General features: G+C 32.5%; 1 protein-coding gene across 1 annotated transcript; it reads right to left on the bottom strand.

Annotated features, from left to right (window-relative positions):
- Positions 1-228: 228 nt before the first annotated feature.
- Positions 229-17,294, bottom strand: LOC134282496 (uncharacterized). The gene is made up of 15 exons (XM_062764904.1): positions 17,119-17,294; positions 15,838-15,978; positions 15,176-15,311; positions 8,918-9,067; positions 7,597-7,739; positions 7,198-7,359; positions 6,873-6,913; positions 6,631-6,750; positions 3,877-3,990; positions 3,661-3,774; positions 3,379-3,492; positions 3,081-3,194; positions 1,181-1,373; positions 1,021-1,071; positions 229-863 (listed from the first exon to the last, which is right to left on the bottom strand). The coding sequence occupies exons 1-15, from the start codon at positions 17,277-17,279 to the stop codon at positions 839-841; spliced, it is 1,779 nt and encodes a 592-aa protein (XP_062620888.1). The 5' UTR covers positions 17,280-17,294; the 3' UTR covers positions 229-838.
- Between the last annotated feature and the right edge of the window lie 7,406 nt (positions 17,295-24,700).

Genomic DNA, 24,700 nt, shown 5'->3' with positions numbered 1-24,700 from the left:
CAGTACGAGTAGCTACATAATGCCAAAAGTCTTAAACCGAAGACATACGAAAAGTAATACATTTACAGTAAATATTTTGTGCAAATAATAAATAATTAAAAGAAACTCTACACAATTGATTAAAATTTTATTTTAACAATTGATAACATTATATTGTAAAATATTTATATTTCAACCAATTTCAACATAGGGTACTTGGCATTTACCCCCAGGAAAATGTTTAAAGACAAAAAGTACCGATGGACATAAATCATTGTTTGCATGTGTAGGAAAATACATGCTTATAAAGTGTACAATTTATCTTGGTCAATTAAAATTTTAAGAATATAAGAATTGATTAAAAATTATTTAATGCATTGCAGAACACTTCCGTGTGTAGTGTCAATAGGTTTTTTCACTTCTGATTGCTCTTGATTATTAAAGACGTAATTTCAACACATTTATTTTGGAAAAATACAGGAGTGAAGTGAAAGTATTAAAATAAAATTCTATGAATTGTACAATGTTTTGTGTCTTTTCAGTGTCCTTTATAATCCGGATTACTTTGCAGGCCTTGGTAGTCCAAACAATCAGGTCACAGCAGGTCTAAATGCATAAATGTAGCTTGCCTTTATCTGGTGATAATAAGCATGGTTTGACTTGAGGAAGTAAAAGCCCCCTCTGTACTTTAATATGACTATACAAACTAAATGAACTATTACATGTATATCATAGATATTAAATGAAGGAATGTCACCTGAATGCATATAACTACATGTCCGCTTTAATAATTTCTGTATATTTAATTAGCTGAATGTATTTCCAAACACTTGTGATCACTAGACTCTCCAAATTGTCCCTATATAGCTTCTTTGTCTCTGAAACTTATAGAAAAAAACATTGAGTTTTTTAAGCAGCGCACAGAAGGCTTCGTAAAAACCTCCTTAAAATTAAGATTTTCTTTTGCAAGGTTAAAACACGTCATTTCTTTAAACAAATAAATATCGACAAAATATTATAACAAGAGGAAGATTTGCTCACATATTTCTCGGGTGGCAGTCTACCTTGCGAATTTCACGAAAATTTGACAACCTGGTTAAAGGAACAAATGCATTCTCTCAACTGATTCATAAAAACATTAAATACTTTAATATTGAACAAATTGAATAGAGATTTATGTATATTGGAATGAAGTTAATACCATCTGCGGACCAAATGTTGATATTTTTGTCTTGTCAGTAAGTAAATTGCGCCTGTGATGACCCCACTCATTGTAAGCAAAGTCAGTACAATAGCAACAACTTTTCCTGAATTCAGTTTGCAGGAGTATCCATCTACTTCGTCCTCACAGTCAAACATAGAAGAACAAGGCTGAGACGAGCATTCATTTAATTCTGATGGTAAAAGAAAAATAGAAAAATCACTTAATACGTAATTATATAGAAGGATGTTTTTTGTCACTGTTTTTCGAAAACTTCAGGTCAATAAAGATACATGGTCACGCTTGCATTGCCTTTTTAGCTCTCCCGAGCCGAAGGCTCAATTGAGCTTTTCTGATTAAAATTTGTCCGTTGTCTTTCGTTGTCATTGTTGTCGTCGTTAACTTTTCATATTTTCATCTTTCTTCTCAAGAACCACCAAATCAATTTCAACCAAACTTGCCACAAAATATCCTTGGGCGAAGGGGATTCAAGTTTGTTCAAATGAAGGGCCATGCCCTCTTCCAAAAGGAGATAATCATGAATAAAAAATAAAATCTTCTTCTCTAGAACTATTGGGCTAGGAAAGATGAAACTCATGTGGAAGCATCATATGGTAGTATAGATTCAATTTTGTTCAAGTTATGACCCCAGGGGATGAACGATTTATTTATTACGATCAAAGTTTTACAAAGGAATATATATGAAAAAATCTCTTAAAATCTTCTCCTCAAGAACCACTTTGCAAGTAAAGATGAAACTTATCTGGAATTATTCTCCGGTAGCGTAGGATCAATTTTGTTCAAATTATGACTCCTGGAGGTAGGGCGGGGCCACAACTGATGATCAAAAATTTACATATGAATATAGAGGAAAATCATAGAAAATTCTTCTAATGAACCATTGGGCAAGTACAAAAGAAGTTATATGGAAACATCCTCAGGTAGTGTACCGGTAGATTTGAGTTTGTTCAAATCATGACCCCCAGGGATAGAATTAAAAATAAATACATTGGGAATTTTAATCACATTGATATGCATCCTCAGGTAGAACAAAGTCATACTGATTCAAATGAGGGCTCCCAGAAGTAGGGCTGGTCCACAAAGGGGGGGGGGATTCAAATAAATAAATAGGAAAAAATCATTTGCTCAAAAACAGCAAAGGCATTTACAGCATAATCAGGTAGTTGGTAGTTTAAAAATGCCAGACCCCCACTCCTTGTAAACTTCTCAATACTGAAATTATTTCAGCTTTTATTTCCTAACCAATCTGTTCAGGTGAGCGATGTAGCCCATGGGCCTCTTGTTACGATTTCCTATTCATCTTTAAACTGTCATGAATTCAGATTAATGACTTGAAATTAACGACAACTTTTAATATTATTTTACAACCTTATACTTAAAATCAAATAAAACACCCAAGTTTGTAAACAAGGGAACAATGCTCTATTGTATTTAATGGTCATGTTTTAACACGTGTAATCAATTTGCTAACATTTCACACAGCACTAAACACATATAGGGATATGTATTACTAGTGTGTTTGTTTTGCTTTCATTCCTTTCTAAGTGACTGTATATTTACTGTTCCTGATTTTCGGTTTTATTTAATTATCGGTTTTATTTCTAAAATATTATGATGGAAAATTTGCTTCAGAACTAGATATTAATACCTTTAAGACTTTCAGATAACACAAACTCGTGTTATAATATATTGATATACAGCACGTGTAGTTCATGACATTCTACTTAAACTTCCGATGTTTAAAATTTATGTCTTTTCACGACCCTCGGATGCCATAATATTGCAGATATCGATGCTCACAAGATAGCTTTAATAGCAATTTAAGTTTGAGAAAGTGAGTTTATCATTTTTTAAGTAAATAGATAAGCAGAAAACAAACCTTTTTCACAAAGATAACCAGTGTACCCAGATTGACACGTGCACATAAAATGATTCACATGATCACTGCATGTACCCATAGCGTAACAGGGGTTGCTGGCGCATTCATCAATATCTAGAAAAATGTGTAGCTGTATTAAGTCATTATAAACATTTTGAAGCATGTAAATGTTTTTACTTGACTGAAAATTGTGAACATGAATCTTAAGTACAATAACAACAGATCAATAAAAACAAACGTCATTTACTTACAAAATTGTTCTTTGCGTATAATTATTTGAGAAAATGTTAAATCTCACCTGTTTCACAAACCTGTCCTGTAAACCCTAGCAGACATAAACATGAGTACTGATTGATGTCATCTTTACATGTGCCGTTATTTTGGCATGGCTGACTGGTACATTCATCTATATCTGTATTTTGAAATTTTATAATAATCTGACAACATGCTGCATCTTCAATTCTTTTAAAAAATTAAATCAATTATAATTTTTTATTAACAGATATTTTGGAACTTCTTTTCTTCTAAACATGTTTGAAAAATGAAAGACCATTCGAAAACATTAATAAAAATATTCTACCGGTCTGGCACATGGTATCTGTAAATCCACCAATACATGCACAGTTAAAGCCATTTATGAGGTCTGAGCAGGTACCGTTGTTTTCACATGGATTGCTCTGACATTCATCGATGTCTAAAAATCAACATAACTATGTATATCTTTACTTCTGATTGAATATTGTATCATTTTTTAAATGTAATAAATATTGTTACAAAAAATGAATTGTAGAATTACCTATTTGACACATTCTTCCTGTAAAACCACTAGGGCAGTTGCAAGTGAATCCATTCAGTTTGTCGTGACATGTTCCTAGGTTCTGACAGGGTGCACTGGCACATTCATCAACATCTACATTAAATGTTTAAATGAAAATAAAATGAATTTATTTTTTTATTTCGTATTTAGATTCTTATGTTCCTGATCAATAATTGACGCTTATAGTGGATTAGAAAGTCTCTGAAAGTGCTTCATAAAGACTTCTGATTCTGTAGTATGTTGATGCAGTCAGATTGTTCTGCCCTGAGGGCAAAGTTACTAAAATACTACTAAATACTAGACGTCTATTTCTCCATTTGTTATTAATTATAAAAAAAAAGGTTTGTATATCATTGTCATGTATCTTCAATAAAAACGAAACTTACTAGTTTTATTTCCGGTGATATCTTGTGGTCATCAACAAATTCAAAATACTTATTTAAATTTTAATCTGATTCTTCGCCCAAGTTAATGAAATATGAGGAATTGTTTTGAAGCTCAAAGTCAATTTTAACAATACAAATCATAAACAGACTAAAAAAAAAAAAGAAAAAAAAAAGAAGAAAAAAAAACGGTCCTCTGAAAAAACATGAAAGTTAGATCAGGTGTCATAGAAGACTGATCACCCAATGCCGACTTTTCACTCCTGTTGTATGCTCCTGTTCATGATCAGAAAAAAAGATTTATCTGTCGACAATTTAGTAATATAAATACATGTAAAGACTGGCCTAGCAATAAGTATTAAAATGTCCGTCAGCGTTTGACCCAATGATAGATTGTATCTGCTACATGTAACAAAGTCATTGTATCGACCATAGAAATTACGAAATGATTACATTTAACCAGACTGTTGACATATTTGTTTCATTAACTCGGTTGTCAATAACTTATTTAGTTTTAGGAACTGTTTAAACGTTAGGCATATTCTTATGACAACAAATTTTATCAATAATATAAACTTCCACTCTTCTCTCGACTCGATACATCCCAGTAAACTCAAATTAAAGATACACTGACAGTGTTTGTCACTTCTGTTTTCTACACTCAACAAAACTTCTAAGTGTTCACTTTAATAAATGTATTAAATTAAAAACTGCTTAATATATCTGTTTTATATTTTCAAATTATTACAACAAATGAGTGTTCTCAACAATTATTGAAAGAAAATCAAATATCACCGATGAAAACCAATGTTCCGTGACGCAGCTTAAAAATAATAAAAGTGTACTTTGCGGCACGTGTTTTGTATAATTAGTATCTTTTTGTAATCATTATCAAATTAAAAAGAATGGTTTTACTTAAAAACATAAAACATTGGCAAAATGACCATTGAGATGGAAGGTAGAGCCGTTGGAATGTTAATATCTGGACAATCTTTGCACCACGGTTTTCTAACTTTTATTTTAGTGCTTAATTGTACTTGATATTACTTTTAAAATTTAACAACCAATATCAAAACCCATTTAAACACATTTTTCTATAGGCTGGGCGTCATTTTTCATCACCAATTTATCACAATTTGAAAGTTTTTGACAAAATTTAACCAAACCGGAAGTGACCTTGATTTTCATCCGAGGCCAAATTTTCACGTCACACCATGTTAAAAGAGTGTTAAATTGTTGTGAAACAATCTTAGAAACATGAAAACAAACAATTTCAATCGTACGAAAATGTTAAGAAATCGGTGCTTGTGACGGTCTACTTTCAGCTCAAGCAGTCTCAATTTTCCTTCAAGAGGTCACTTACGTGCTAAACACCCTAGGATATTGACCAAATGGCATCTGTGTGATATGCTACACTCTCAAAACCCCGGATCTGAATCCCATCAAACACAATTGGGATTTTATAAAAAACGTCACCCCCCCTTTTTTTCACGCAATTGCAATGGTTTGGAAAGATCTAGACAGTAGGTGTGGCAGCAGATGGGTCAATCTCATATTCAGGGGTTCATGGTATGCAACTGTAATTACAGTGTTGTATTAATTAGAGAGAGTGGTGGTCTTACTCCATAGAGCTTTTTTGTGTGACTTTTCATTTTGAGGGTACTTCGTTTCCTTGACACTTTGCTAAAAATTCTGTCGAGATACTTACATTAAATTTAGACAACATCCAACTTAAATATGCATCATTAATCAGGAATAAAAGAAATTATTTATTGTTTGCATTTGTTCTCTAAAACTTCAAAAATGTTAGGTGAACACTTAGAAGTTTGGTTCAGTGTATATCTAAACGTTTTAATGTTTTACTGAGAACTAAGATGCATGACAAACAAGATGACTACAGCTTTTCAAGAACCGTTACGATAGCTCAGTTGGTGGAGCGCTTGTTCCGTGATCGGAAGTACATGTATTCTTATGACAGCCACGACTGACCTCAATAGATACAAATAAGTAGCAAATGTTCCTTTGCCAAACTCTCTCTATTTTTGTTTGTCCTTTTAGTTTAAGACAAACGTAAAATCAAATTCAATGTAAAATATGAAAAGTATCATGGGCACCAAAAGAAAAAAAAATGTTTAAGGATCTTTTTCCATTTATACAAGATTTGACCCATTCCACAACAAAACAAACTTTATTATCTATACTTTGTTTTGTATTAAATGTGAAGGTAAACTGCATAAATATCTTGATAATTTTATATATAATGATAAGTTGGAAAAATAAGATGGCAAGTATACCGTTACAAACAGCATTACGTCACATTGAAATGTGAATCCTTGATGATGTTACAAACCTGTTTCACACGAGTGTCCTGTAAATCCTGACGGACAAGTACATGAATAATTTTGTGTCAATCCTCTTCTAAAACAGGTTCCCGCGTTTTTACATGGCAGGTAAACGCAGGGACTAACATCTACAATAAAATGGACTTTCTTTGATTCGAGTACCTCTCATACTGGAATACTGTCCTATGCCACTTCATTATATTGAGAACATACCAGTAATTCTCGTGTGTCAATTCTTATATAAACTCACCGTTTACGATAATATTAATGCATCTTGAATCACTTGTCTTTCTGTAAAAGTAAAAAAATCATACGTGTTTCATACTATACTATATCTCTTTTTTGCTAAGGACGCACTTTCACTACTTTTTAACATAATAAAATATACCAATAACTGATCATGAATTATTGTATAAAGATAAAAGTGAAAAAGAGACGTTTGTTCAGAAAGAATCCTGACAACATTGCTTTTGAAATAAATCATATACAATATGATATGGAAACAAGTTCAAACAACACATTTATTTCATTGAATTGCTACGTTAAAGTTATTAAGGAATTGTTTAGAAAAATACCCTATTACATCTTCCGCCAGAGCACAGACGATATGAGATCCGACTTGGTTCTGTTGAGGTATCCATGTTGCTTTCACAAACACAGTATTAGAGTTCGATCCTGTCGTCTGTATTGATGTATAATTCATTCCAGCAGGTGTAGTCATATCGATACCTATAATCCTAAATTTATTTTCTCCATATTTAACACCAATGTTTAAATCCCGTTGTATTCAAAATGTACAGGACACGTACTTCTTATGTAGAAACATATCTTTTGAGTTTGTTTACTTGTTTATTATGATTTTCATATGCCGTTTTTAAATAAAAAAAAGTTTAAAATAATTTATCATTGTAATCAGTAAACAAAAAAAAAAAGGATAAAAAATAAGCAACCCTTTGAATGAAAGTTGTTATTACCTTCTGCCTCCAGAGGCATAAAATGAAATCTTGAAGACTTTTAAGATGTCTGTCTGCATTGTTGAACCCTTAGCTGGAGTTGGGCTAACAAACTTTGGTTTATCAGAGCAATTAACGGTTAGTTGAGGCGTCTTCACTAGAAACTGTTCGATGGAAAAAAATGTTCACGGTAAGTATTTTAATTTTTAGCCTTTCTACTAAAAGGTAGTTCCTGCATTTCATTTTTTAATAGTCAAAATTATACATCAGGATTTCTTCTTCGTTCACAATATCATAATGTGATGCGTAGACAGGTTCATGTTATGTCATTCACTATGAGACCAAAACACTAGAAAGGGAGATAGAGACCTATGAGAATTAAACACGAACCTTCATCTAACCTTGTAGGACCGTCAAAGTAGATCAGTCGATAGAACATTCGCTCCGTTATAGGATGTTTATGAGTTCGAATTTCGGTCTCGACTAACCATAGTCGATACAAAATGGCCTGGTAACCAATGTTCCTTCCCCATGCCCCCGTCACTTTGAAGTGAAAGATGTTATTCCTTCATATATGAGAGCTTATAATCGGAGACCCGTGTTGGAACGATAAAGATCTCACACTGTTTAAGTTCTGATCATGAGTGCCGAGTAGTTAAAATGTGAAGCCTGTCATCGGTAAATGGTGACGTCTTTATGTATGTTTGAGTGAAAAATTATCAGATGTGACGTAAAACAACATACAGGTAATCACTATCGCCATTATATAATTTTTATATAAAAATAAATAAGTTATATTTTGCAGTGCATTGACTATTAATTAGTTTCTGAATTAATTTGGATCAAAAGCATGCAAATGATAATATCGTCATTATAAAGATGATGCTAAGAAAAAAAATATCGATATCAATTTATTAAACTTCTACATTTAACCGATTTTTAAAGATGTTATTGCTTTCTTATTCATGAAAACTACTGTACTCATAAGATCTAGGATACTAAAAAATGGCATCCGAAAATAACTTGCCTTCCGAAGAAATTAATCTTCTGTAAAATATGACCAATATTCATTGTATTTTGAGTACATGTAGTTGATTGTTATATAACAAATACGGGGTAATTTGCTAATTTTATTGGTTCAAAGTTTGAGATAGATGTCAGTTTTGTTTCATGTTCCAGCTTAACTTTTACTCACATCAACTATAAATAAAAAAATATCTCTAAATGACTACTCTGCCTACATGTATTTAATCTTTTTCAATCATTTTCTGTGTAATGATAATTTTTTGGAAAACAACATCCCTTATCAAATTAATAACTTTATATAGAATTAATATTAAACCTGTAAAGTCACGGAAGACATGTTTGTTGTTGGAGAATATATTTTCCCGCCGATTGATACAGTAGATTTTGGGAAATCTTGCACAGTTACAGCAACAGCAAAAGTACCATTTGATGTATAGCTTGCAGAAAATCGAATGGTGCATGTTTTCTGTAAAATACAACATTATTTTCTTTTATTTCATACATGCATCGTCATTTTTAGTAACCCTGCCAGCAATTTTTTTCTTACATTTCCTATTTGCTAATGCATTGATAAAAATATATTTCTGTAACTATTCATGATCTAAATTTCCATTCCAGCTCACAAAGTGGTAACAAAATTGTATTTCTTATAAAAGCTCAATTTATTCTGTATGTAAGAAGCGGTTGGATTTCATGCGAGTGGTAATCAAACTTAGTACGCTTTTAATAAACACAAACTTTCGAATTCGGCACCGCTCTCAAAATTACTTTCATATTACTACACTATTTTCGGGAGTTTTCTTTCAACAAACGGAAACTATATTGCATGAATATGTACTGTGTATCCGAAGAGGTGGAATACGATGAAAAGCATGTCGGAGACCGTGAAATATTTTTATGACTGGTTCATGTGATAATCTAGAACCAATCAGATAACGCCATGTGAAGAATAATTATAATGAGGTATCATAATAAATGTACAGGACGACATGACATACAATCAATCAATCAATCAAAACAGCTAAGACTTTAAATATCAGGAACCAACCGTATTAAAGCTGAACACGACTCGTAAATAAGGCATAATAATATTTTTATTACGATACATCAATACTAGGGTATACTCTTCGCATTCGTGACACCTGACTGCTATATTGTCACAGGTTTCGGTGTGGAATGGCGACTATTATCTTGCATTACTATATATTGTTTACTTTGTATTGCAGTTACGCGTACATTTGTTTTTGTTTGTATACTGCACTGACCTGTGCAACTGTTCTAAGCGTCCCTGTTATCTTACTTTTCTACACTGTTGGAAGTAGACAGTTATTTCTGTCGCTACTGATTTTTGTATAACCCCCCCCCCCCCCCCCCGTTCACACATAGATGCCGCTTCTACTATGATCAAAGCGTGCCCGATCGTGACAAATCGCATAAGAAACGTCGCGGAGTCGTCATAAGCGTAGTATGATCGCAGTAGGATCTTCATGATCGGAGAGCTCTGCGCTCCCACCACGCTTATTTTGAACATGTCGCAAACAAGCTTAAGCGTAGCGGGATTGTGGCCCACAAGAATCGGGGTTAAGTCGTAAAAAGAGCGTATTAGAAGCGCCGTTATCGTACAAGCAGCGCGGAAGCATCGTAGAGAAATCTTCGTGATCGTAGTAAAAGCGGCGTAGGAGCGTAGGAACTTACCAAGTACGCTCATACAACGCTCCCTCTACGTTCGTACTACGTTCTTACTACGTTCCTGAAGATCCTACGAAGACTTACAATGACCATACTCCGATCATATCACGACTTATGAGACAGAAGTTTGTTCTTGTAGCGCTGATATTTGACCAATTATCATCTTTAACTTACATGTAAAGGGTGACACTATACATGACGATCATTTGCAATGGAGACTTTTTACATCTTGTTACAGTTACAATTGAAAATGCCCGTGAACCATGTGGTAAAGGCCGCAAAAAAACTGCGGTCGCAAGATATGTATCGTCGTTGAAATCGTATTACAAAAATCTGCAGTTGCAAGATATATTTACATCATCTCCAAAATCGTACTAGAAGCGTAATGCAATCGTAATATGATCGGCAATACCGTAGCGACATCGCTGTACAGTCATCTGAGTTTGTGTAACGTCGTAGTATGGTCTTCAATGTCGTAGTGGCAGCGTTGCGTAAACGCAGTAAGCACGACCGCTTGTCGCCAACTGTCTGCATAACATCGTAGTAGAAGCGCATTTGACGTAGGGACATCGTAATACGGTCGTAACGAAGACCATAATTTGCTATATTGCTCTATTTAGACGCCGATCGGTTGCGATCTGCCCCGATCCAAAAAAAATCCAAATCGTGGCTTAATCGGGATGATCGCCGTAGAGTCGCAGCTCTGTGTGAACAGGGGGTAACATACGTCCGTTTACATCGGTGACAGTTTCTTACACAGAACAGTGAATAACTGCTTCGCTATATTTATAGGGGTCTGCGGATATAGGCATTATAGCGTGAGCTCGAACGAATGTAAAACGGGATGCATTCAACAGCAAAGAATTATCGCTTTAGATCTTTAAATACGACTGTATTTAAATTATACAGACTTACCGCTCCATTAAAGAAAAAAAAGTTTTATTATCGGATTTTATGCATTGAAAACAAAAACAAAACAATTATGACCAAAAGTCAAGTTGCAAGGACAAAAGGTCAGATGGGTAGATGGACATTCATACAAATAGGAAGAAAGACAATTAATAAATAAAAATGATCCCTACATGTAAACGTTCTGTGAATGTGACCAGACAATGGAATGTTTATAGTCTGAAAATAGTTAAACACTCTGAAAGTATTTCATATGAAATACTTTTCAATAACGGCAAGTCTAGTCTGGTTCCCATTAAAATAAAATACTGTAATTCCATCAAGAAATCATTGAAGCGTTCTATAATGCAAACTTGATCTGTTACTCATCAACATACAATTACATTCCAAATATCACCTAATTAAATATCTATAATCGTTTAGAAAAATTAGGGGAAAAAACCACTGTAAACAAAGTGCTAATCGAAAATCTACTTGATTTGGATCACTAGCTATATTGCTTTGGGTACTCTGATGCATTATGGGTAAAAAAGAAAATTCTTCAAGCAAAATTGGGTAAAAATAACCTTAAGAAATTAGGAAACTTATTAAACTTTTGTAGAATCAATGTAAATATATTTGAGGAAATTTTTAAGTTGAAACATGTTAGAAATTCGATACCGCTCTCATTTACGAAGTTAAAATGCTATTTTCACTCATTTTGAATTATTTCAATTGTTCTTAATTTTTTTCAAAGTATATTCTGTTGTAAAAGTTATTGTATATAAGTTTTCTCCTCAATTCACCCACGAAACATCATCTGATTTCTATACATTACGCTTTTTTGAGAAATTGAGCTATTCCTGTTTTGAGTGAATGCTATTACATGTTTGCAACATATTTTTTCGATTGCTTTACTTTTTTCATATCCTTTATGTGATTTGCATGAAATCAAGATTCATTGATTTTTGACAAAATTATTGCGATTTTAACAGTTTTGAAAATATATTGGCATTCATAATCACAAGAGAAACATTTATCAGTCAAAAGAAGTTAAAGAGAAATAAATAATTATAGAATTTGATGAAATGTGCAATCATTGCTGGTGTTTGTGCTATACTTGATTTGCATTTTGTCGCGATTGATACAGAAATGCTATGTTTGATTTGCATAGAATACTTCTTGAAGAATGGTGGCTTATATTGGGGAGGGGGATATAATCCAAAGACACATTCTCAAATTTATGTCTTTAAATAGCTTACAATGTATTGATAAATACACGTTATATATTTTCACTAATGTTTTAAAGGTATGTAAAAAGGAAAATAAAGGCTTCAAAAACTACTAGTATTCGAACTCTCTCCAAAGCTCATGATAGGCGTGAGACTGAATGCGTTAACCACTATACGCTACGGTGTCTTCATGTTGGTTGTGTGTCAGTTTGCTTTAAAAAAATGAATTGTTGAGACAAAAAAACATTTTTCCACCTATTATTTAATTCATCCTGGTTCGTTTTTTTTTTTGGCTTGCTTCTTTCACCCAACTGTTAGACCTTTGTTTTTATACTTAATTTGTTCACGAAATGCTCCGTTTACTTGATCAACACATAGGGCTCACTGCGAGTGTGACCGATCAACAAGGGATGCTTACTCCTCCTAGGCAACAGTTCCCATCTCTAGTATTCCGGGGGGTCCGTATTTATGCCCTGCTCACATATTTGTATTTGTAAATTTTTTGACATAAATCAATGCTCATTATCCTCACTTTTTTAACATTCCAGAAATAATCGACTTTTAAATAGAATGGGTCCATACTCCATTTAGAAAAAAACACAGTTGGTTTACTTTTCAGTAATATAAGCACAAAACTTAGGATAGAAACCTGACCCATTCATATTCAGAAATAAATTCTTATGGCTGGAATCGTTTAATATTAACGTACCCATATACCACTAAATAAGTTTAAAAAACAATTTCCAATCAACATTTCTTACAGTACAATACTATTATATGAATCAGATATGTTGAAGACGACATTACCGACAACATAATTTTAGAAAAATTAAACTTTTTCGTCATAGAGCGGGTGATTGTCCTCGCCTTATACACTTTCTCTCTCTCTTTAATAAATCTATGATAACGAGATTATAATGCAACTTTAGTAATATTTCACCTATTTTCACACTATCATTAGATATTAGAACTTAAAGCAAATAATCTGAAACAGAGTCTATGAAAATTAAAGAAATTCAAAAAATATATAGTAACGGAAATTAATTGATTATCAGGGATATGCTTTGATTTTTATAAAACAAAGATCCATGCATTTCTTCGAAAGATGTGGTACCCGTTTGTTTTCTTTTTATTTCATGAAAACATTTTTAAATATCCCATGCAATCTCTTCTTAACGCTTATTTGGCTGAATTGAAATTTGTAAATGAACGAAGCGGCATTAAGATTTGAAGCTGAATGCGTTTTAATCATTGTGTTTTCTTATCGAAACTTTGAATGCATATACTGTATATATACCACTAAATATTTTTATATCAAATCAAAGAGTTGAAATCGATCTTTAAAATTGTTTAAGATTTTACAATTTGGTAAGCGGCATTAAAGTTTTTTCTTTGGTATGCTTTTGTTGATGAATGACTGTCATAAGTTGATGGAAAAAATTAGAATACCGGTATATATGGAAGAATATAGCCTGTCCACCAATTAAGCCGACTCCTTCCCCAACCATAAAGTAGGGGTTTTGTGTCAGGATCTTTAAATGTTATGGACAACAATGTAATCCCCTCCCCTTCCCAAAGAAATTTATGCTGGATCCATCCTTTATTCCGGAATTTAAAACAAATGGAACTAAAAAGTTGTTTCCATTAGAAAATAAAACGATACTGTCACGAAAGGCAACACTTCTTTTTCTATAATTTATACAAATACATATGTATTACTCTCACTGACTGAGCATATAACGCTCAAGGTGAGCATATAACACATGGACCTCCTATAGACTGGGCCAAATTTAAAATGTAAGAAGAGTCTGGGGAAGAAAATATTGTACAATACTGTTGAAAACACAAGGTAACGTCAATACATTATTTCACTAATTGCACTAGGCCTAATTCCTATATGTATACTCGAAAAAAGTATAGCTGTCATGACAACAAAGATAACCTTCTGGATATTTTCTACGCAAACCAAAAATAGTTCCGGAGAAGTTGGGTAGGTACATATTTGATGTGATTGTCAAGATATAACGAAGACTTTGTGGTCAAATTTGAGCTAACGTTTGATTACGATTTATATTAAACAAAACAATAAATGATTTATTGAAGTAATGTCAAGAGTCCATTCATGTGGCTCATTAGTCGAAAAATGACCATCCGATGCGTGAAAAACGCGTGCTACCGATGTTTAAGGAAGGGTGGGTGACACAAAAACCTAATAATCTTTAAATATACCAAGAAGAAGTCTCATATTGGTTGAAGTAGTTTTATTAGTAGTAAAAAACCGTATATAAAAGACATTTTTTGTCTAAATGTGCAGACAGAAACTTCGAATGATCCAAACATATATAGCTAGTGATCCAAATCAAGTAGAATTTCGATTAGCACTTTGTATACAGTGAAAACTTAGAAATTGAAAACAACGTCGCGTTTTCTCAAAAATCAATGAAGTGGAACGAAATTTAAACTTGATCTGTAACTCATCAATAAATTCTTTCATACCAAAAATGAGCACAATCTCTGCAAGTGTTTAGAAAACAAAGAACAGAAAACAAAGTGGGACAGACCGACAAACAGAGAGACAGGTAGACATACAGACAGACGGACGGATAGACTCAGAGGAAACCTAAAGTCCACTCCGGTTTCACCGGTAGGGGACTTTACATGAAATATGGATAAATGAACGGAAAGCAAGCTCAAAAGTGCTTTGGAACAGGTGCTATGGTAAATATGAACATAAATAAATCTATGATTTCTTAAGATTTACTTACACTATCAATGGTAGCTGATGGCAGAGCATTACAAATGGAGACGCACTCTGATCCTTTGGACCAGCGGCATCTGATATCATCTCCGTCAGAATCAACAACTGGGATAAGAATTTCATTCTGACAGCCATATTGTAATCTGTGGAAAAGATTGGATGATAATTCCTATTTATAATATGATTGAATAATTCCATACCTCTGATTGGCTGATATCAAACATGTCAGAAAAATACTACGTTATATTGACATGCATGTGACCTTTAATGTTAATACAAGGAATTATTTATATATTCTGCATTGGACCAAAAATACTAAATCACATCATAAACAATAATTGCTGTTTTTGAGGTAAGTAAAAGGATATAGACACCTTCGAAGAACAATATTCACCTATCCCAAATATTTACCTCGCCCTTCGTGCTCAGTGAATATTGTACTCCTCAGGTGTCAAATCATCGTATTGATCTAAGAAAAAAAAATAATGCTGTATATGTTTTATATTTATTATTTAATTATATTTTTGTGTAAAAATATGACAATTTATGGGGCCTGGTAATGATATTTCAGGCTAGAATTGCTAAGGACCTAATAACCTTCTTTTCGAATTTATAACTTTTTACCAATTTGCGATTAATTATTATACTGCAATCACATTTAATATCTACCTATAGGTAGGTTTTCCAGTTGTCACAGGACTAATATTTGGTTGATGGGTGTCGTTTCTCTTGGCAAGATAAACAACGGTGCCAATAGACCAGGAGCCTGGCGATCCAAAACTCAGGACTACCCAATCTCCTCCTTTAAATCTATCAAAAAAGGAAGTTCAAGCAAAGAATATTTTTGGAATATTTTAGAATTGATAACTACTATAGAGAAGTATTTTAACTCTGAATTTCAGTTTTCGTCTTTCATCAGTATTTCAGAATTGAAAAGAAGTAGTATCGTCATATTAAAATTTAACTTAATATCATGTCATATATTACATGTACATTATGTATATCATTTTACAGCATGTACAGGTATACTGGACGATATAATTTGTTTGTGTCTAATTTCATTGACGCTGTGCCAGAAATTGTGTCATTGTTTGACAAATGTTCCATCACTTACCATAGGAACGCTAGGGATAATATTGAATGTTTGATCAATTTAAAATACAATTGTATTCAAAACCATCTCAAATAAAAGTAACACTGGCGAAAACTCCCAGCTACATCAAATGATTCTGACATGTATTTACTGGTTCTAAATGACAAATAATTTTCTGTGTATGACTCAATCAGTAGACTTCGTTTATTTGAGACTTTGGTGATTTATCGAAAAGTCATTGTGTTCTTTTATGTGATGACTGTCCAAAATCAGACGTTGCCCCTCAATATTTTCAACATTGTCGACAAATGATTGAAAATTGATGTAATAGAACCTGTTGAATATATTCCAAAAAGGTCCTCAAAACTCCCTTACCATGTATGCTTCCTATAATATTTATATAATCAATAAATACTATTAAAAATACAATTAAACATTGTTTTCATAATTATTTCACCGGTAAACTACGATGAATATAAGACATTAAAATTTTAATGCATATAATATATAAAGATAACGAACTGTATTCAAGCTCGAAAGTCCATGAAAAAATACAAAATAGGAGAGGGGCAAACACAGACCTACAAAATAGCAATGACATGGAATTAGACACCCTGCACGAGTGAGCATCCCCTGCCGATCGGTACGCTCCTTGTCAAAGTAGAAAAATAACAAAAAAAATCCGTCGTCAGTTCAGAGTGTAAATAATCGCCTAACACTTAGTATGACAAACATCAGTCAGCTTTTGACTCATGTTTTATGTAATTGTTTTCAATAATTTACCTTGTTTAACTAAAAACTTAAAAAAAAATAATTAAATAGCCAGATATAATTAAAATACGACAAAAAAAACTTACTCGACTGTGTAAGGACCTATGCCGGGAAAAGTGTAGGTAAAAGTCCTCTCCCCTTGTTCCCAGTTTTCTGATACACTCGCCCCTGTGCATATGTAGTTTACATTATCAATGTTAACAGATGGATTGCATCCTGCAGTACACTGCCAGTAGGACGTATTCATTCCCGTGACTAATTGACCTATTTTTGACTGAGTGCATCCGGGTCCTTGTCCATAGGCCCATGCAAGTTTAAATGAAAATCATACCTGAAATCAGTAGAATATTCTTAAAAATCGGTTTCATTTTAGTGGTTTATCACTTCTTTTACCGGTAAAGTACTTTATATTACAAGTCTATGCTAGAAACATAACTGGAAATTTTCTAGATTGAATTTTTCTTATTTTCAATTAAATGCTAATCATTTAAAAAGAAGACACGAGTACAGACATCTCGTTTCCATTTCCTGTAGGTCTCCAACTTATTGTTCCGCCTCTAAAATGAGACCCGTTGACAATGGAGAAAGAAGCAAAAATGGTAAGACAGGAAACCAACCTTAGGAATAAACCAAACATTTTCAACTCAATGAATTAAACAGTTCTGAAGGATTTATATACTGTGCATTGCACGTCTATGAAAAATTAATTATCACACGAGATTTTTAAAACACTCCAATTTGTATTTTTGCCAGAAAATCTACTATACAGTGGATCCATTTGACCATCGTTACTGCATGAACTGTTGTCTTTACCTTTATTTATGTCCTTAGGGAGACCTTTTCATCGGTAAATTTCAAGATTTGGGATAAATCAACCTTTATTTGAAAAAAGGCTCTCAAAGATTAATTCCAAAAATAGACATGTACAACCCTATCCACTCACAAATTTTGATTTATTGATCGGGAATGTGCGTTGTTAAAAAACAGGTATCTTTTTGAGAAGAAGTTTTTCAGTGCAATGTCTTCCAATACTGCGTTGCTTTTCAAATACTACACTATTTCCTTCTAAATAATTACAATTATCATAATAATAAATATGTGGCAGTATTTTCGGTATTGGTTAGAAAGAAAAAACAGAAAGCACCTAACTGTAAACGACTGATCAAATTCATACAACAGTGACATCATACAATAATGCGATGCTAATCGTCTATCTAAAAGCGGAAAAAATGGAAATAATGTGATATAAAGAACTTCATAGAAGGATTCTCTTCATCTTTATTTAGTTTTAATATAATGGTGTTACATGTAAACAGTGATGAAATGTATGTCACATGTTTTAGCTTTACTGGTCAGAGAGCAGATGAATTTATGAGATTGTAACGTGTCGTTCGTACACCCTTCTCTCTGTCTAGCTTCAAAATTTTTCAAAGATTACACAATTCCTTTAGTTTTGGTTTGATTTTAAAAGAACGTAGCACACATTTATACTTTACTAAATTACAATATTCTCCCAATCGCTTTTGATTGTGATGTGCTGCAATGGTAGAAAACAATAAAGTTTTCTGTAAAATACTAGTACTTTCAAAGCGCTAGTCCTTCTACGGATTGCCCTGAATTCAATATAACTTAGCACACAAGTTGAACAAACTAGATACTCAATTCTGTGTATCAATATTGAGTTCAATGAAAGGTGTTGCCATGATTAAAAATGATATATTTTTTTTTCATATTTTATTCATTTTACAGTTTTGGCGAAGTAGATGGAGATTCAATATCAAAGTCCATTAAACAATGCAAAATAGGAGGAGAGCAAACCCAGCCCTCTAAAGCATCAGAGGTGGGATCAGGAGCCATGTAGGAGTGAACATCCCCTGCCGACCGGTCACTCCTGCCATTTGCTCCTTGTTATGATCGGGAAATAACGGAAAAAGCTATGGTCAGTTCAGTTTATAAATAATGAACTAAAAATTAGTATGAAAAACGTCAGCATTAGACTAAATGATAAATTGTATGTTTAAAATATATTTATTCATATAAAGAAATGGATTGAACAGCAGGCATAAATGCCTATGGTCGTTCTTTCCATAGGTCAAGGTACAATTACAAGTACATGCAAACATTGGAAAATGTATGAAGAGTAGATTCTAAATTGGTACATATTTGGAATTTATTCAGAGAGAGAGAGAGAGAGAGAGAGAGAGAGAGAGAGAGAGAGAGAGAGAGAGAGAGAGAGAGAGAGAGAGAGAGAAATGATAAGAAAAAAATATAATTTAACAAATCAAATGGATAGGAAAAATAATAATTATATAATAAATAAAATATAATCAACAAAAAGGAAAAAAAAAAAAAACAAACCAAACAAAAAAACAAGAACATGTGTTTGAGCAATTGTTGTTGACCCAGAGTAGGATTGATTGATTGATTTTATATTGTTTGACGCCGAGTCGGCAATTTATCAGCCATATTAATTTCGGCGAACCCAGAGTAGGAAGAATTCCCTAACAGAGCAGTTTACATATAGTAAAATAATATATTTCCCATAGAAAATAATAAACTAAAATTTCAATGAAAACCTCTTAGAGGTTCTTATAAAGGTATGTACCATTAACAAAAAATGAAAGATTTTTATCCAGACTTAGTGAGTCTACACCATATAATATGTTTTCTATATTAATTGGTATGTTATTTTCATTCATGTATTTAATCAGTAATTGTCGTTGTAAGGCATATTGTTGACAATACAAGAAGAAATGCAGTGAGTTCTCATTTTGACACTAAACAGAGGTTACGTGTGGTACATAACTTATACTCGTTTTTTTTAATTATACTTGTAATACTAAGTATATTTGTAAAGTTTTCCGTAATATTACTTTTTATATTTTTTTCATAAACAAATTAATACTATGCACACGATGCTGGAAAGTCAGTCTTGCACATATGTAAATTATTTGCATGAAATAAAACTTTCAGGCAATTAATGGAACACAGTGGGAATAAACGCCCATTCTATATTGTTAGCGGTCCCGTGGTACTGCCCCCTACTTTTGAATAAAAGCATAACGTAAAAAGATTTTTAAAATACATATGCATGTGGATTTTATCTTGTATGATTTTCTTTGTGTTCACATGTTAAAACAGCTGTTGATATTATTCTTTTCCTACGTAAATACTGTGTAAAATCAGCATAAAAGAATGAATGCTAATGTTGCATAATTTTCATTTCCGGACTTACTATTTATAAGAAATGAATACTGTTCCCACTCATTAACCGACACGAATTTAATACTGGACGGAGATTTTTAACCAATTATTTTATACACAAATCAAGGTGGTAAATGCTTGGGAACATATTTAATTTCATCAACATTTACTGATTTTTCATGAAAATTGAACGGATTTCACTGAACAACCGCTGTTTTGTGTGGTATCATGACGTCAATGTAACATATTACGTCATTTTTATATAAGTTGAGTTTAGCTTTGATCTTGTTGTAAACGAAACATAAGGGACTTGCATAAATAATGGTAGTTTAAAAATAGTAAAATTTCTCGGCTGCATATAGGCAAGAACGTACTTTGTTCTTTTTTCTTTGGCCAAAAGGTTTGAACTTTAGATACCAGGACATTTATACTTCACATACATATTCTATGTTGCAAGACCTTTTACTGGATACCAGCAACCTTGACCTTTTGACCTTGATCTTGACCTTACTAATGAAAAAAAATTATTCTTTGCTATAACTGTTGAACGGTAAGGGTTAGAGCTTTCATACTTCATATATCTAATCTTTGTAAGAAGATGCTTCATTTGATACCAAGAGCTTTGGCACTTTGACCTTAGCCTTGGAGTTTGACCTACTTCAAAAAATAAACCTTGAAAATATCTTTTAAAGGGTAAGAGCTATTGCTTTCATACTTTACATATTTAATTCTTGTGACAGACCTATCATTTGATATCGAAACCTTTGACCTTTTGAACTTGACCTTAGAGTTTGACCTACTTTTGAAAAATCTTAACCTTGGCAATAACTTTTGAACTAGACTAGAGCTTCCATACTTTACATATGTATTACTTGTAGCAAGAGCATTTATTGGATACCATTAATCCTGACCTTTTCACCTTGACTTTGGAGATATCCGGACTTATGAAAAACATTAACCTTGGCAATAACTTTGAAGAGTAAGGGCAAGGGCTTTCATACTTCACATATGTTATTCTTGTGGCAAGACCTTTCACTCAATATGAATAACATTGACATTCTGACCTTGATCTTGGAGTTTTACGTACTATAAAAATCTTTTTAACATTGCCCATATCTTTTGAATTGTAAGGGCTTGTATACTTCAAACATGTGATCTTTGTGGAAAAAACCTTTCATTGGATACCAATAATCTTGACTTTCTGACCACGATCTTGAAGATTTATGTACTTATGAAAAAACTTTAGCCTGGCCATAACTTGGGAACAGATGGTGATAAGGCTTTCATGTTTTACAATGGTATTCCAGTTAGGAGACCCTAATTTGGGTACCAATATATTAACTTTGCATCTAAGAAAGTTTAATCTTAACTATGTTATCATACAGGGGCATCAGTGTTCCACAAACACATCTTGTTTTCTTATATCCCTGCTATCAGCAATAAACCTGTTTATTAACAAAAAATAAGGCATAAAAAATCAGAAAAAAACATTCTTACAATATAAAAAATTAAAAAAATATATTTTAAAAGCAGACATAATATACTTTGACGAGTGGGTACCCTTAACATGATAAAATGTGAAGATAACACACAGTGATAATCCAAGTGAACTCTATCATGTCTATAAACAGTTCAAATCTGTGAACAACGAGTATAAACAACGTCTGTTTATGTTCCTCTTAAATGCGGATAATATAAAGACAGAGGAAATTAAATTGTTTCTGTATATTTAGCTGAAAAATGAAATAAAAATAGCCTTCGACGTTTAACTTCCCATAGAATATTACAATGCAATCTTTACTATGTATACGTTCTCTGAGATTTGAACTACCACAATATGATGTGATTAATGTCATGATTAAAGTTATCCTTTTGGATGTAGAGAATACCATGGACTTTACAACTTACAGACCGTAATGTAAAATTAATTTCACAGCTCTTTAGGAAATTAACGTGTCGTAATTTTATTTTTTTTCATGTACTTTTTTTGTACGTTTTATCTTATGTATTTAAGTTTTAAAAGAATCATAGCTCATGTGTCTATTTTTGATAAGTCATAAGAATATGAACTTTCCAAAGTACCCTCGTATGGTAAAGGTAAAATTCAATTTCCCCAATTTCACTAAAAAAGTTCTAGATACGTTTATTGATTAAGTTTAAAATGTTTGACTTTCACTTAAAATGTTTTTTTTAACTACAGAGAAATATTAATATTAATATGATGTGCATTCAAATAATTGTTCTACCAAAATAAACCCTATCTTTACTTCATATCTAAATATTCAACAATGTATTCTAGAAGTGGTGTAAATCATGTGATTATTTCAAACTTTAAAGGAGTTTTAAAGATTTTGAATCCCTAACATTTAAAAAAAATCAATAACATCAAAAGACACGAATTTTCTACACTATATTTAATCATTCACCGTGCTATTTCTTAACAAATTCATTTTCAATGAGTTGTTTTACTTATGTTATTGATCACTTTTTAATTATTTTTTATAAACACCTAATGATTGTTGTCGCCCCCGTGTTGCAATTGCATCTGCTCTAGAGTTGCAAAGTAAGAAGTTGATTCTTATGTCGCTGCTTCAAATTGTACTGTGGGACTTGGAGACCAGTTCTTCAAATGAGAATTATAAGCCGAGGTCCTCTGTTGCAAAAATTTTGGTCCGTGCTTCTCTGCTAAATGGCCCTAAATGTTGAGTATAGGACAAAATTTGCAGCTATCCACCAGCAAGTGATGGCGTATCCATATGGGTAAAAAATTCTTGAGAGGGACGTTAAACAACAATCGAGGAATCCATACTGATTGTAAACACAAGTATACATGTTCTTTGAAAATGATGACTACAAGATGTTTAGGGCACAGAAAGACAATATCTATTTAGATTTTGAGATCAAAGTTTAAGACAAACTTTTGGACAGGATACAAATGTGTGATAGTTTTGTAGTATTTTGTGTACATTTATGGTTTTTGATTTATTGTCATTTATTGAAGGAGTGTTGGATTTTTTGTACCTGTCACATCATTTTTGTGTAACGTCTTTGATGATTTTTTATATGCTATTATGTATTGTGAACTTCTTATGATTTGTACTCCTTACTAAATGACCATTTTTATTCTTTATATGGTAGCTGACTCTTCTTATACTGAATTTGGGCAGGCAGGCATAAAACAAATTTATGTCAATAAATAGTTTATGCATGATGACCAGGACACATGTTTTTGTTTACATTGCCTTTAGCATGATATTTAGGTATTTTTAGTTCACGCATGCGCACTTTTACTTTATGCATATTAGCTGTTCAACACATGCGCAGTCATTCATCATTATGTAAACATCCACAATATTTTCACTGTCTGCCACCATCCTCCCCTCCACCTTGTTTTATTACTACCATTTGTTGGGCAGATGAACACTTTGTTTAGATCATACTGTATATCTAGTCCTTTCAATGGCCAGAATTGTGTTGCATAATTTTACTAGTCAGTCCATTTCTCAGGATACAAATGTGTGATAGTTTTGTAGTATTTTGTGTACATTTATGGTTTTTGATTTATTGTCATTTATTGAAGGAGTGTTGGATTTTTTGTACCTGTCACATCATTTTTGTGTAACGTCTTTGATGATTTTTTATATGCTATTATGTATTGTGAACTTCTTATGGTTTGTACTCCTTAATAAATGACCATTTTTATTCTTTATTTGGTAGTTGACTCTTCTTCTTATACTGTATTTGGGCAGGCAGGCATAAAATATAATTGTTATCATTTGTGCTTCTAAACTTGCATACTTATTTCTGTATTCAAATGAAACTTTTCGTTAAGAAACTCTATACGTAAAGTCCAGGTATCTTGCCAAGTTCTTGATATTCCGATTCTTACATAACCTAGACATATCCATCTAAACTTGAAATGACTATTTAATTGTTAAGGTAAACACTAAACATATCCATGTAGCCTAGACATATTCATCTATATAAACTTGAAATGACTAATTAATTGTTTAGGTAAATCTAGTCAGCAATATTTTAGTCATATTTCTGGGGTAAAAATGATTTTTATAACAAAAGTACTGAATGGTAACCTAACATCAACTTGAGGATAAAAGGAATGGCGTTTAGCATAATCATATTATCATCATCTCCCCTTATGTACGTAGCAATATATCTTTTATTGTTTGCTCGGTAATGACAATAAGCGGTTTTGCAGAGGATGATTACTTCTTCATGGAAGCTGATTCTTCACCTGAAGCTTTCTGTATTTCTATTTTCTCTTCTCAATGTTTGTAGTATTTCAATGGCTTTTTAGGCTTGATTAGTGTTCTTTTCTTAATTTTGTGTTTAATAGTTCGAATATTTTTTCATAAAAAACTGATATCACTGAATTTAAAAAAAAAAATGTTTGTCAGTTTATTTTTTTAATCAACAACTATTCGTATAACAGAATAAAAACATTTT

The sequence above is a fragment of the Saccostrea cucullata genome, unplaced genomic scaffold (assembly GCF_032062105.1).
Source record: "Saccostrea cucullata isolate Sc308-1 unplaced genomic scaffold, CSIRO_AGI_Scuc_v1 ctg1614, whole genome shotgun sequence".
Classification (NCBI taxonomy): Eukaryota; Metazoa; Mollusca; class Bivalvia; order Ostreida; family Ostreidae; genus Saccostrea; species Saccostrea cuccullata.
This window is presented reverse-complemented; position numbering and strand designations above follow the sequence as displayed.